Source organism: Onthophagus taurus, chromosome 7 (genome assembly GCF_036711975.1).
Source record: "Onthophagus taurus isolate NC chromosome 7, IU_Otau_3.0, whole genome shotgun sequence".
Classification (NCBI taxonomy): Eukaryota; Metazoa; Arthropoda; class Insecta; order Coleoptera; family Scarabaeidae; genus Onthophagus; species Onthophagus taurus.
The window spans coordinates 17,273,535-17,287,662 of record NC_091972.1 but is presented as its reverse complement, the minus strand read 5'-3'; the positions used below and the strand labels follow the sequence as shown (position 1 = coordinate 17,287,662).

At 39.3% G+C, this 14,128-nt stretch overlaps 1 protein-coding gene across 1 annotated transcript; it reads right to left on the bottom strand.

The window, feature by feature from the left end:
• Nucleotides 1-8,275: 8,275 nt before the first annotated feature.
• Nucleotides 8,276-9,334, bottom strand: LOC139430349 (uncharacterized). The gene has a single exon (XM_071197190.1). The coding sequence runs from the start codon at nucleotides 9,332-9,334 to the stop codon at nucleotides 8,276-8,278; it is 1,059 nt and encodes a 352-aa protein (XP_071053291.1).
• Nucleotides 9,335-14,128: the final 4,794 nt, after the last annotated feature.

The window sequence follows — 14,128 nt, the reverse complement described above, 5'->3', positions numbered from 1 at the left end:
TATGGAATTTCACAATGTAATTATTGATTTTAGTAAAGGTAGCCTAAATGTAGGAGGTATTGATGTTAGATTTTCAAGTATCATGAACGTCAATTTGGGGTCGCAGCGTATTGTGTCTACAGATTCCCTTGAATGTAGAGAATCCACCACATCAGGTTTGGGTGTAGGTCAGGTAGATAATTTGGAACTCGCGAATGATTATGTATCAGAATTATCAACGGAAATAAATTTAATCGAACCGCAAGTAACGAGGACGGAGTATCTAATAAAGAAACGTGAAGTCGAAGAAAAGTACGTAACCGAGGAGACGAATCAACGAACGAGGTTTATGCCACTCGAGGTAAATGTTTTGGTAGAAGAGTTTGGGGAGTTAAGTTCAGATAGCAACGATGACTATGAAACCGGGTATCGCCGAATGATCGATGTAAATGTGGACAGGGATTGTCACGATAAAAGAATAGAAGAAGAAGAAAAAAAAATAGAGAAATTAAAGACTAAAGAAAGTCATAGGGAGAGCCGAGAAGGCGAAATTCAAGAAGACCCCAGCGGAAGTAGTGGATTAGTGACGCAGAAGTCACGAATTGTTGCAGAAAATAATGAGTTAAGGGAATGCGAAAATGAAGAAGAAATTAAGGATGAAACTAATATGAAAGATACGAAAGAAAACGAAATAAACAATGATAAAAACTGTCAATGTAATCCTGTTATCACCGTTGAAGAAGATATCGTTGAACCGTTTACAGAGAAGGTGTTAGCGGTTGACGTGCGTAATAATAATAAAAAGAACGACATTGTAATTGAATCAAGTAAAACGCCCTTTCATCCAAATATATTAATAGGAAGATGTGCTGTTCCAAGAGGGGAAAAACCACGAGTATTGGTTGCAAACATAGGAGAAGAATCAATAACGATCCCAAAGCATACAGAGATAGCTAGAGCGTATAGTTGTATAATACCGAATAAGAAGGTTAATCCAGAAGTAAAAAGCGAGATGGTTGCAATGATAAGAGAAGACGGAGAGACATCAACATTTTTGGAATCGATCTCATTGGCTCATCTATCAGAAACAGACAAAGAGAAAGTTGAAAAATTGTTATTGGATTATCGAGATATTTTCGACAATGGTGACGAAAGGTTTACGAAAACTCACAAGGTCAAACATCAAATTATTACTGAGAATGTACCACCAATTAGTAAACGTCCATATAGAGTACCAGTTCATCAACGAGAGTTCTTACAGGAAGAAATAGATAAGCTGTTAAAGAAAAATATTATTAAACCATCTCATTCACCCTGGTCGGCGCCGGTTGTAATCGTTAACCGGCAGATGTCAGACGGATCGATAAAACCCCGAGTATGTATAGATTACCGAGGACTCAACGCGGTAACTAAGAAAGATGTGTACCCGTTGCCGAATCTGCAAGAGACAGTAGATGTGTTAGGGAAGACTAATCTGTTTAGCGTGTTTGATGTAGCGTCGGCGTACCATCAAATAGAAGTGGAGAAGAATGACCGAGAAAAAACAGCTTTCTCCACGCCGTTCGGGCACTATGAGAGCAACCGAATGATGTTTGGGCTAGTAAATGCCCCCGCGACGTTTCAGCGCTTCATGAATTTTACATTTTCGGGATTGTTAGGTACTCATTGCCTCGTCTATTTAGATGATATAATAATTTTCAATGGAACGGGTGTCGACGATCATTTGAACAAACTACAAACTATTTTTGATAGAATCCGAGATGCAGGACTAAAACTTAAGATGGAGAAAAGCCAGATCGCGGTCCCAAAGGTGTCTTATCTTGGTCACATAATATCTGCCCAAGGCGTTCAACCGGATCCGGGAAAAATCAACTCGATACAGAATTTCCCCGTTCCAAAAAACGTTAGGAATTGTAGAGAATTTTTAGGGCTGGTGGGATGGTATAGGAAATTTATACCGGACTTTACCCGATTAGCGGCCCCAATTACGAAGTTAACGCGCAAAGATGTCGCGTTTAAATTCGAAAAAGAGCAATTGGAAGCGGTGGAAAGCTTAAAGGCCGCGATAACATCAGAATCGGTATTAATTTTCCCAGATTTCAATGAGCCTTTCATCTTGGCTACAGACGCGAGTAACACAGGATTAGGTGCTATACTTAGCCAGGTGAGAGAGGGAAATGAACGCCCTGTGGCTTTCGCTAGTAGAGGACTAAAGAAGGCTGAGCTAAACTATTCGACTACCGAAAAAGAGTGTCTTGCTGTCATATTTGGGATAAAGCAATTTCGGTGCTACTTATATGGACGCCGTTTCACTATCATAACAGACCACAGACCATTGAAATGGTTGATGAATATCAAAGACCCGAGCTCGAGACTAGCACGATGGGCTTTAATGCTAATGGAGTATGACTTCGAGATTATCCACAGACCGGGCCGAAAGCATGGAAACGTGGATGCTCTCAGCCGAAACAGTATAGTTTCCCTAATCCGAAAGGATGAGAAAGATAAGTTATGCATTAATGAAGTAGAGGGAAATTTGTTTGATGCTCCCCAAGGTTGGGTATTAGCTCATTGCGTTTCGGCTGATTTTGCGATGGGAGCTGGTATTGCAAAGGAATTTAAAAAGCGATTTGGCTCCGTTGAAAAATTAAGATCCGAGGAGAAAGGAGTTGGTGACATAGTACCGCAAATAGCGGAGAAACGAAAAATATACCATTTAATTACAAAGGACGAATACTACCATAAACCAACGTACCACATGTTGAGACAGTGTCTAGAAACGTTACGGGAGGAAATGAATAAATCTGGGGAGAGATATTTGGCAATACCCAGAATAGGATGTGGTCTCGATAAACTAAAGTGGAGCCTAGTTAAAGAAGAATTAAGAGAATGTTTTGAGGGAACGAATACCATGATAATGGTATATAAATTACCTTTTGTTAAAAACAAAACACTATGTAAAATACAGGAAAATATAGCAACGCCAGTTTGGGATAAAAATGTTATTTTGAAAGAACAAGATAAGGACGAGTTTTGCATTGAAATACGGGATTCTCTTTCATCAAACAAAGATCTTAGGGATAGTTATTTCATAGATAATGATAAGCTCTTATTTAAAACTGATGAGTTAGGAAAAGAAGTACTAGTGTTGCCGAAATCATTTGTGCAGAAGGCTTTGCATGATTACCACGATTTACCATTTGCAGGTCATGGCGGTCAAGCGAAAACATTAGCTTTACTTAAGGATAGGGTATTTTGGCCGTCTATGACACGTGATGTTAAAAAGTATTGTTCGAATTGTGAGTCATGCAATAGACGTAAAACTTCCCCCCATATGTCTAGAGCACCCTTGCAAAAATTTACAACTGTTCGAAAGCCATTCGAAAGAAGTTCAATGGACATAGTGGGTCCGTTACCAACAACATACAAAGGAAACAAGTATATACTTACGTTCCAGGACTATTTCACCAAATATTTAGAGGCAGTAGCCTTACCTGATCAGAAGGCTGATACTGTGGCTCGAGCTTTTGTAACGCAAATAGTAAGTCGCCACGGTACTCCTCTGCAGTTGCTCACCGATCAGGGTACAAATTTTGTGTCGTCACTCATGAAGGAAATTTGTAAGCTATTAAATATCGACAAAATACAAACCACACCGTATCATCCCGAGTGCAATGGTCTTATCGAGAGAAGTCATCGGGTGATCAAAGACGTACTATCTCACTATGTTAAAAAGGACCAAAGAACCTGGGATGAATGGTTACCCTATGTTCTTCTGGCGTACAGATCAACGGTGCATAGCAGTACGGGCTATACCCCCCACTTTTTGTTATACGGCAGGGAAATGGAATTACCAGTGGATGTTTTTCTCCGACCCTCCAGGTGTAAGTACGACTGTGATGAGAACTATGTGACGGAATTGGCAGCGCGAATGAACCACGTGTATGAGACGGTTTTTGAAAGTTTGCAGCTTGCCGCTCGAAGACAGGCTGAGTATTATAATAAAAGAAGTAAGCACAGAGATTTTTACGTAGGAGAGTTGGTACTCTTAAAAGACACATCTATAAAACCAGGTCTAAATAGAAAATTAGCCCAACCTTGGATAGGACCGTACATGATTACAAAAATTAAAGGACCAGAGAACTACGAAATTACATCAGTAAACGGAAAGCTAAAATCTATTGTACATAGTAATAGATTGAAATCATTTCGAACTAATAAAGAATCAACTGCGAAAGAGTGTAAAAGCCTAGATTCGAATGTACACCTCGAAGAAATAAACGAAGACCGGTATGTTGAGCCACATATGCCGATAATCAGTTTACATACACCGGATCTGACTTTTCGAAAAAATACAGGAGTAACAGATTTACTAAATGAGACCCCCTGCCCAAAAATTAATATATGTCCGAGACGATTAATTCTAGAAGAGAGTAATGATACTAGTACAGCAGAAAATCTGGAAGGGAAAAATGAATGTATGAGTAAGGAGTTGTTGGAGTCAATAGCTGAACCTTCTGAAAACCCTTCAGAAATAGAAAGAGAACGTGAGGACGATAGCATTATTATTAAGGCACCAGAATTAATAGATGAACCCCTTGAAGAACCGTTGGCAATACGACGGGAGAGGAGAGCCATAAAACTTCCAGCTAGGTATAGGTAAAGTATAAGGTATACAGGTAAAAAAAAAAAAGAAAAAAATAAATAAATAACTAATAAATAAATAAAAATATTAATATTAAAATAAGTAAATTAATAAGTTAAATACTAAAATTAAAAAGAAAATAAATTTATTTATTTTTTTTTTAAATAATAAGAAAAATATATAATTAATAGCTTTTATTATTGTCTATTTTGTTGTTGATTACTAAACACCGGAAAATCGGATTTTTGTTTTTGTTTGTTTCAGCGCTCTTAACTACTTTATTGGCGATTGGAGCCTACATAAATATAGGATTAACAATTTATTATCGCATACGATTGTAGCGCCCGTAGTGTTAATATTAGTCTCATATCGCTAAAAAAAAAAAAAAGTTGGAGATTGTTCACAAATAAGGTCCAATTATGTAGAAAACATGTTACAAGTGCAAATAGTCCAAAGAGCCCGGATTCACCGACAAATCGTATATAGAAACACATAAAAATCGCTTATTATTGGCCCCGTTATCACCAACCACCGTTAGTTTGCTCGCTAAGAATGAAACGAGTTATGTCGGCCGTGCAATCGGAGAAGTCCTGTACATATTGAAATGTGTACCAAAGAGAGTGCAAGTAAGAAAAACGTATACTTGTTACCATGAACTTCCTGTCTCTGATACGGATAACCGGTCCTATTTTGAGTCGCCAATGACACATGTACTCCTGGACTATGCAGACCAGGTTGACCGCAACCTCATTAGTTCACCAATGTATCAGATTGAAAAGCCCTGGGTAGCCTTAACTCCACTGCAGGTATCCCAGACACCACCTGATGGACTTCTACCTTATGAAGATTCAGAAGTCAAAATTTAGTACCATTATGAATTTGGGAGTGGCCGAAATTTATAACAACGAAGACGTCAGACAAGCACAAGAACTAGTACAAGTCGGCTTGGAACGATCAGCTATAAACAATGTCATTATTAGAAAAATCCAGGGAAAGAAGACAGAAAAATAAGGACTGGATTCAACTATTTCATGCGGAAGAGTTGCGTAAATTTGCTAAGAGCACGTTATCGCACGAGTGATTGTTTTATTGTGTTTCGTAAAGGGACTCGCTAGCGTGATATTGAATGGCTACGCAATATTTAAAACCTTGGGATGAGGTATCGTCATCTTGGCCAGTTGTGGAAAAATTTTACGATGTGGCTTTTTAATCAGAGAAGGGGTGAGGATCTTGCTTCGCCAGAAACTCCGACTAACATAGTTCCTGAGGCAACCAATTCCACAAGCCCTGAAGTGATGGTTTCAAATATATATTCTGAGGTACCGACCTCTCCAAGTTGGATGCGGAAATAAATGGTAACCAAGATTCAGAAAACTTCGTCTGTTACAGATCCTATTAAACCAAGAATACTTACTCCGAAATTGTCCTTCATTCAAAAAAATCCTGAAATATACGATTCCTATCATTTGTAAATAATCATTAAATAAAAAAAAAAAAAAAAAAAAAAACATTCTAAATAAATCAACAATGTCTTATCGTCGACACATAAATGGAGCCAGCTGAGAACATGTTTATTTTCCACCGAACAAATGTAGTAGCACCCGTCAGGTCGCCCCGAGATGTGATGACAGCTTCTCTACTTCGACTACTTGACTGTGCGTGCGTGGTAGTTCTTAAACGTTTTGGTGTGAAGGACTATGTTACAACTTTTAAAATAATTTTTAATAAATTAAGTTTAAAATCGGTGAAAGACTCTTAAGAAAGTGACTAAAATGCATATGAAAAAAAAAAAAAAAAAAAAATTGACTTTTTGTTTCAAAAGAATATCATTAAAAATGTGTTTTCGTAATTAAAATTATGTGAAAATTGGACTCTATGTTACTGAGAAGTGTTTAGATGTAGACTTTTTGTAACGATTGAGATTGTTGATTCTTAAGATTTCAAGTAGATATCGGAAATACTAGAATGCGGTTTGTATTGTTCATTTTGGTATCATAAATAAGGCTCTTAGGGGAGCCTTCTTTTAAAAAGGTGGGAGGGATGTAACAAACCGCATTTTGGGATTCGAAAGCGATTAAAAAAAAATAATAAAACGCAATACAGGCAGAACTTTGTAATTTAATTACGAAGTTGCGTCTTGAGAACCGAGGGTCCAGACTAAATACTACGTAGGCGGTTCTGGCAGGAATGTGCCGAGGTGGCAGTTAGAGTAGATGGAGCAGGGGAGAAATGAAGAAAAAATCGGGGAGTCGGTTACGGGATTGGAACAGAAAAGCATCGGGCGAAACCGGGAAATTAAAGTTTTTGTTGTGTTTTTAAATTCGAGTCGTGCGATTTGAACTTATAGCAATTTAGTTATAAAATTCGTTGAATTGGATTCTCTTTCTTCGATGAATATTTTACTTTAACAAACGGGTAAGCGTTATTAAAATCTTAAACTTCCGATTTCTCATTGAACCTGCTAACCACCTCGGCAAATTCCGTAATGATGTTGTTGAATAGCTTATGTCATGTAATTTTTACTTTTTAAAATCTTTGTCAGTTGTTTTTTTTTATATATATAATATAATACGTTCTTGTTCAAAAATAAAGCAAACTTATTCTTTAGCAGTGAAATTTCGTTTTCTTTCAATCTATTTTTATTCTTAATTTCAAATTACTGCCGTTCGCTTTCAAGTGAACGAATGCAGTGTGCCAAACCCTAACTCAGTCATTGCTAGCTATCAAGAAAACGGTAGTGCGTGGACAGTTGGGTACGCGAGCCGCTCCGTGGACCTAGCTAGGAAACCCACTACGGGAAACGAGAACTTCTCGAGAGCTAGTTTGTGACAACAGCATATACCCATCAGAGTAACTGATGCCCAGATCCCACATGCTAACTCGGCGAAGTACCTTAGACGCATGGCTACGCTGGAAAGTCCACGTGAAAAAGAAAAAAAGAAGAGCTTAATCTAAAATATAGAAAAACGTACTGGTTGCTTGAAAGGAACTCCAAGTTACCCATCCACAATAAATTGCTCCTTTAGAAGTAAGTACTGAAGCCAATACGGTTATACGGCCTACAACTTTGGATCTGTGCTAGTAAAAGTAATATTCAAATCATTCAACGACTACAAAACAAAACTGAGAGACATGGTCGATGCACCTTGGTACTTCCGCAACTGTGAGGATCTTGAAATAGAGACAATTAATCAAATAATCCCAAAATCGTAGGATGGCATGAACCTCAGTGCCTCTAGCTTCTCGACACCACCAATTTCACAAGAAGATTGAAGAGGACTAAACCCTTCGAGTTAGTGTAGTGAAGTGAGTGAAAAGCAGAGTACTTGTGCGGTGGTTACATGCAAGACCATAGATAGTCTTGCTGTTACCATCTCCAAATTATTTATTTTATTTGGTTTGGCAATGCATACCAGACAAGTAGATGTAGAAGGAGTCTGTTAATGTGCTGCATACTTTTTCATCGATCATTGCAAAAAAATACTACATCCGTTCCAAAATAAGTGTCCGATTTGTATATTTTATTTGTTCCAAAATAAGTGTCAACTTTTAAAAAAAAGTGAAATATAAGTACTACCATATTTTAATTTATTAACTGAACTGTATTAAATTATAATTGAACCAAATTTTTTATAGTATAATTTATTATTATTATTCTTTTGAACAAATTACATTTCTTTGTAATTGTCCAGTAGACCGTAATTTTTCTTTTTCTATTTGAGGGATTTGGCAATTGTTACCTGTTTTATGAAGCATGGAGGACTCCATACATTTCTGCAGTGTCATAAAAACATTGCCTAATTTATATCCAGGTGTATCATCCCATACCTTCAAAACAGCAGCAATTAATTCATCTATATTATGCATCGAGCTTTTATATTGTATAGACTGAATTGCATTAAAAAAGCCTAAATCAAGAACATTAAAGTCAGGGCTGTTTGGTGGCTGATAAATCAAACTAATATTCCATCCATCAGCTGTTCCGGCACGAATTACTTCACCATCATCTATACTACAATGTGGTTGGGCATTATCTTGTTGAATTTTGATGGGCATCTTTTTGCTACCCTTTGGCCACATTTCTTTTATAGCTGGAATAACTTTTTTGGTAATCATGTTCACATAAATTTGACGAGTAACTTCAACACATGTTGTCACTAATGTCCCACGTACACGATTTTTAGAATTTTGTTTTGCTGGTTTTTGAGTTACAATACGCCATAAGCCTATTTTACCATTAAATTCAGACTTTTTGTTGTAATTATATCTTGGACGAGCCATTGCAGCTAGAAACATGACTTTTGTTAAGAATCTTTTACTCTTACATGTTCGATGAGGTGTTTCTTCTTCGGGAAGAAAGTAGCAGTTTGTCTTAGTTTTGGTTATGTAAAACCATTTTTCATCAATATGAACAAGCTCTAACATTTCTTGAAGATATAGGCTAGGTTCTTGTAACATACAAAGTGCAAATTCTAATCGACGCTTCTTATTGTCATCGGTCAAAACAGGTTTCAATGTACTTGAAACTCTCTTTATGACTCCTTCCTTCAAAATTCTGTGCACTGTTCCTAATGACACGTTAATATTGTTACAAAGACTGCGGATAGTTGATCTTTGTGCTATGGAAACTTCCGAGATTTTCTTTTTTATACCTTCTCTGTCTTTACGTTTCCTTCCAGAATTTAGTGCTGCACTGCTTAATTGCACCATGTTTCAACTTTGCATTGCTTATGTTTTCAGCAGATATTGTAAGACACCTTGTCGCTGCTCAATTTTTATACTTGGCGGAGAATATACAAAATTAATTTTTTTTTTACCAAGATTTAGTAATTGACACTGGTTTAAATTTCTACTGTCAAAAACATACCCGACCTACTATGACCAATGAATATGTGTTCTACATAAATAAATTCATAATTACAACTTTTTTTTTGTTTATTCAATAATCCTATAAAAAATCTCAAATCGGACACTTATTTTGGAACGGAGGTAGTAATTGGTACACTTGGGATTCTATATTTGAAGCTAGACATCTGGTCCTCTCCGCAGTTTCTTTTGCAAACTCTATAGATATGGGTCTACAGAATCGAGTCGAAGAAGGAGTTGGGTTATCCCATAATATTGTTGTGGATGTTTTGTCGGTTATACACAAAGGAACTAATGATGAAATAAATGAGAATCGGCTATTTGATCTGGCAAAATCTGTTTATATTGGCTTTGTCCAGAAGACCCATCACATCCCCACTCTCACATTGAGATCAGTTACCGTAAGATATTTTAACACTTCTCATTGTGTTTTAAAAGGTCTCTAGGTGGTGTGGTCACGCAAATTTACTGGTGTGACAGTTATCGATAGAGGCACTAGGTAACAATCTTTCTTTGCGCTCTGAACTTGTTAATAGCTAGATAATAATTTACATCCTTGTGTTGCAGCATTGTAATACATTATACTGATACCTAGATAGTCCTATATCTGCCATTAGAGCCAACGAATTTTCTTTACTCAATGGACTTTCGATACCTTCATTTTGGAATAATATACTGTAGAACTATATAGTATAGTGTAGAACTGGCGTGATACAAAAGAAACTTTTTTGAATCATGGAATTTTTTGTACCACACGTTGGCACATAGCGTATCTAATCCCTTTAGTTGAGCTGCTTCTAGTCCACTCTTGTCCCCATTGATGGTTTATGTTATCAATATCTTGCTGAAATAATTCTTATTCTGTGAACCTCCTCCTGGCGTCCCCTGTTCGCCAATTCGTCAGCTTTTTCATTTCCACTCACTCCAATATACCCCGGTGCCCATACTAATGTGATATCAATATCTTTCTGATATGCCAAATACAACAGACTTAAAGCTCTACTGATATAAGGATGTAATTTCTTTTTATGGTTTGGGGTTTTTAATACGTTCGAGTGTGCTTCGGGAACTTGTTATATTTATCACTTTGGGGGATTTCTTTTTCCAAAGTTAGTGCAATTGTTCTTAAGATGGCGTAAGACAACCTCCGCAGAAAAGATAGTTAATTGATCTGGCAAGGTAGTATTCTTCAATCTCCAATAAAGAGGCATGAAACACTTTTCGCCTCTTGAACCAGCGAACCGTCCGTATATATGCAATGTGCATCCGGCCATGTGTTCTTTATATATTGCTCAATTTCCTTATTATTATTATTATTATTGCTGCCGGGCTGAGGAGAGCGGCCCCACTCGTTACCGCGACCTATAAGATCTATTGTAACTTTAGCCCTCCAAAGGTTTAGGGCAAATGTAGGTCCTTAATGAACCTTAGTATTGTCCTGAGGTCTTGAACCTTTATGTCGGTAGGTAACAAGGGAGTTTTACCGAAGACGTTGTGCCTTAGACGGCCTCTGGCGACGCAATTGCACAGTATATGTTCAGTAGTTTCTGACTCGTCGTTGCATAGTCGACAAGTTTGATCCTCAGCTTGTCCAATGTGGAAGAGGTGGTATTTTAGGGGCACATGGCCGGACAGGTAGCCTGAGAGCGTTCTTAGATCCCCTTTGCTGAGGCATAAAACCTCTTTGGTTTTGTTTTGCGACGGAGTTATCATACTCTTCGCTTGTCTGTGACCTGGAAGTTCTTTCCAGCGTAAGGCTATCTTTGAAGCCTCCCAGTTGTTGATTGTTTGTTTTAGGTGGCTTTTTTGTAGTCCACATCCAGGTTGAGGTCCAATGAAGGGCGTGTTTGCTGCCTCTTTGGCCAGCTTGTCGGCCCTCATTGCCCTCAATGTTGCTGTGACCTGGAACCCACCATAGGGTAACATCATTGCCCCTAGCGAGTTCTCTCAGGTTGTTGGTACACTCTCTGATCAGTGCGGAGCCACACGTGTAGGCCTGAATTGCCTTTAAGGCGGCCCGACTGTCTGTGAAAATGTTTATGGATGCACCTTTTTGTCCTTTCTGTAGGTTCAAAGCGGTGCAGAAGTTTATAGCAAGAACTTCTGCTTGGAAAATTGTTAAGTCGGAACGGAGGAGCAATTTGATGTGGCTATTTGGTCCACTGATGCCCATGCCTACTCCAGATCTTACTGTCTTTGAAGCATCGGTGTACCAGGCTAGGGCGCCTCTTTTTAGTTGAGGCCCTCCCTTCGCCCAATCATCCCTGCTACTAAATATGACTTTATACGGTTGGTTGAAATTGTATTCCGTCGGTATGAGGTCCGTTTTAATTTCAATCAGGTGATTTAGACATGGGTCCTTGAGAATCTCGAGGTGTCCTCTGAGGTTACCCTGCATCAACTTGAGTGAAGAAACTGTTTTCAGTGATAAGGCACTTAAGGCTGCCTCCTTTTGTATATATATGTGGAGCGGTGTGAGACCGAGTAGGGCTTCCAAAGCAGCCGTCGGACAGGATCTCATTGCACCCGTTATGTTAAGACATGCTAACCGCTGGATTTGTGCCAGCTGTTGTTGAGCTGTCTTATGTTTTGTTTTTGGCCACCGAGCTGAGGGGCAATTTGATGTGGCTATTTGGTCCACTGATGCCCATGCCTACTCCAGATCTTACTGTCTTTGAAGCATCGGTGTACCAGGCTAGGGCTCCTCTTTTTAGTTGAGGCCCTCCCTTCGCCCAATCATCCCTGCTACTAAATATGACCTTAAACGGTTGCTTGAAATTGTATTCCGTCGGTATGAGGTCCGTTTTAATTTCAATCAGGTGATTTAGACATGGGTCCTTGAGGATCTCGAGGTGTCCTCTGAGGTTACCCTGCATCAACTTGAGTGAAGAAACTGTTTTCAGTGATAAGGCACTTAAGGCTGCCTCCTTTTGTATATATATGTGGAGCAGTGTGAGACCGAGTAGGGCTTCCAAAGCAGCCGTCGGACAGGATCTCATTGCACCCGTTATGTTAAGACATGCTAACCGCTGGATTTGTGCCAGCTGTTGTTGAGCTGTCTTATGTTTTGTTTTTGGCCACCAAACCAATGAGGCGTAGGCGACCATGGGTCTGATTATTGCTACGTAGGCCCAATGAGCCATTCGTGGTTTGAGACCCCAGTTCCTTCCTAGGAGCCCGCGGCAGATCTGGTTTGCCATGATTTTTCCTCACTTCAATTGATGTGGCTATTTGGTCCACTGATGCCCATGCCTACTCCAGATCTTACTGTCTTGGAAGCATCGGTGTACCAGGCTAGGGCTCCTCTTTTTAGTTGAGGCCCTCCCTTCGCCCAATCATCCCTGCTACTAAATATGACTTTATACGGTTGGTTGAAATTGTATTCCGTCGGTATGAGGTCCGTTTTAATTTCAATCAGGTGATTTAGACATGGGTCCTTGAGAATCTCGAGGTGTCCTCTGAGGTTACCCTGCATCAACTTGAGTGAAGAAACTGTTTTCAGTGATAAGGCACTTAAGGCTGCCTCCTTTTGTATATATATGTGGAGCGGTGTGAGACCGAGTAGGGCTTCCAAAGCAGCCGTCGGACAGGATCTCATTGCACCCGTTATGTTAAGACATGCTAACCGCTGGATTTGTGCCAGCTGTTGTTGAGCTGTCTTATGTTTTGTTTTTGGCCACCGAGCTGAGGGGCAATTTGATGTGGCTATTTGGTCCACTGATGCCCATGCCTACTCCAGATCTTACTGTCTTTGAAGCATCGGTGTACCAGGCTAGGGCTCCTCTTTTTAGTTGAGGCCCTCCCTTCGCCCAATCATCCCTGCTACTAAATATGACCTTAAACGGTTGCTTGAAATTGTATTCCGTCGGTATGAGGTCCGTTTTAATTTCAATCAGGTGATTTAGACATCGGTTCTCAGTGTGAGACCGAGTAGGGCTTCCAAAGCAGCCGTCGGACAGGATCTCATTGCACCCGTTATGTTAAGACATGCTAACCGCTGGATTTGTGCCAGCTGTTGTTGAGCTGTCTTATGTTTTGTTTTTGGCCACCAAACCAATGAGGCGTAGGCGACCATGGGTCTGATTATTGCTACGTAGGCCCAATGAGCCATTCGTGGTTTGAGACCCCAGTTCCTTCCTAGGAGCCCGCGGCAGATCTGGTTTGCCATGATTTTTCCTCACCTTATCTAAGTGTGAGTTCCAGTTTAGTTTACTGTCAAGTATTACCCCTAGGTATTTAGTTTCTGTTTTGAGGTTAATAGTTCTGCTTTCAATGGAGGGTGCTTTTATTTGTAGCTTCCTTCTCCGAGTGAAAGGGACTATTTCGATTTTATTGGGATTGATGCTGAGCCCATTGCTTCTGCACCAAGTACTGGTGAGTAGTAGGGCTTTCTGCATTAGCTGAGTTATGATTGAATCATATTTACCTCGGATTGTGATTACCAGGTCATCAGCATACCCTTGTATCTTAAATCCGTTTTTAGTTAGGGTGTTCATCAAGTCGTCAACTACCAGGCACCATAATAGAGGTGATAGCACTCCCCCTGCTCAATTTCCTTACCTATCACACTAATCATTCCACTGTGTGATGTTGAGTATTTATATGATCTGGACACAAATGTTATCATGCATTTTTTTT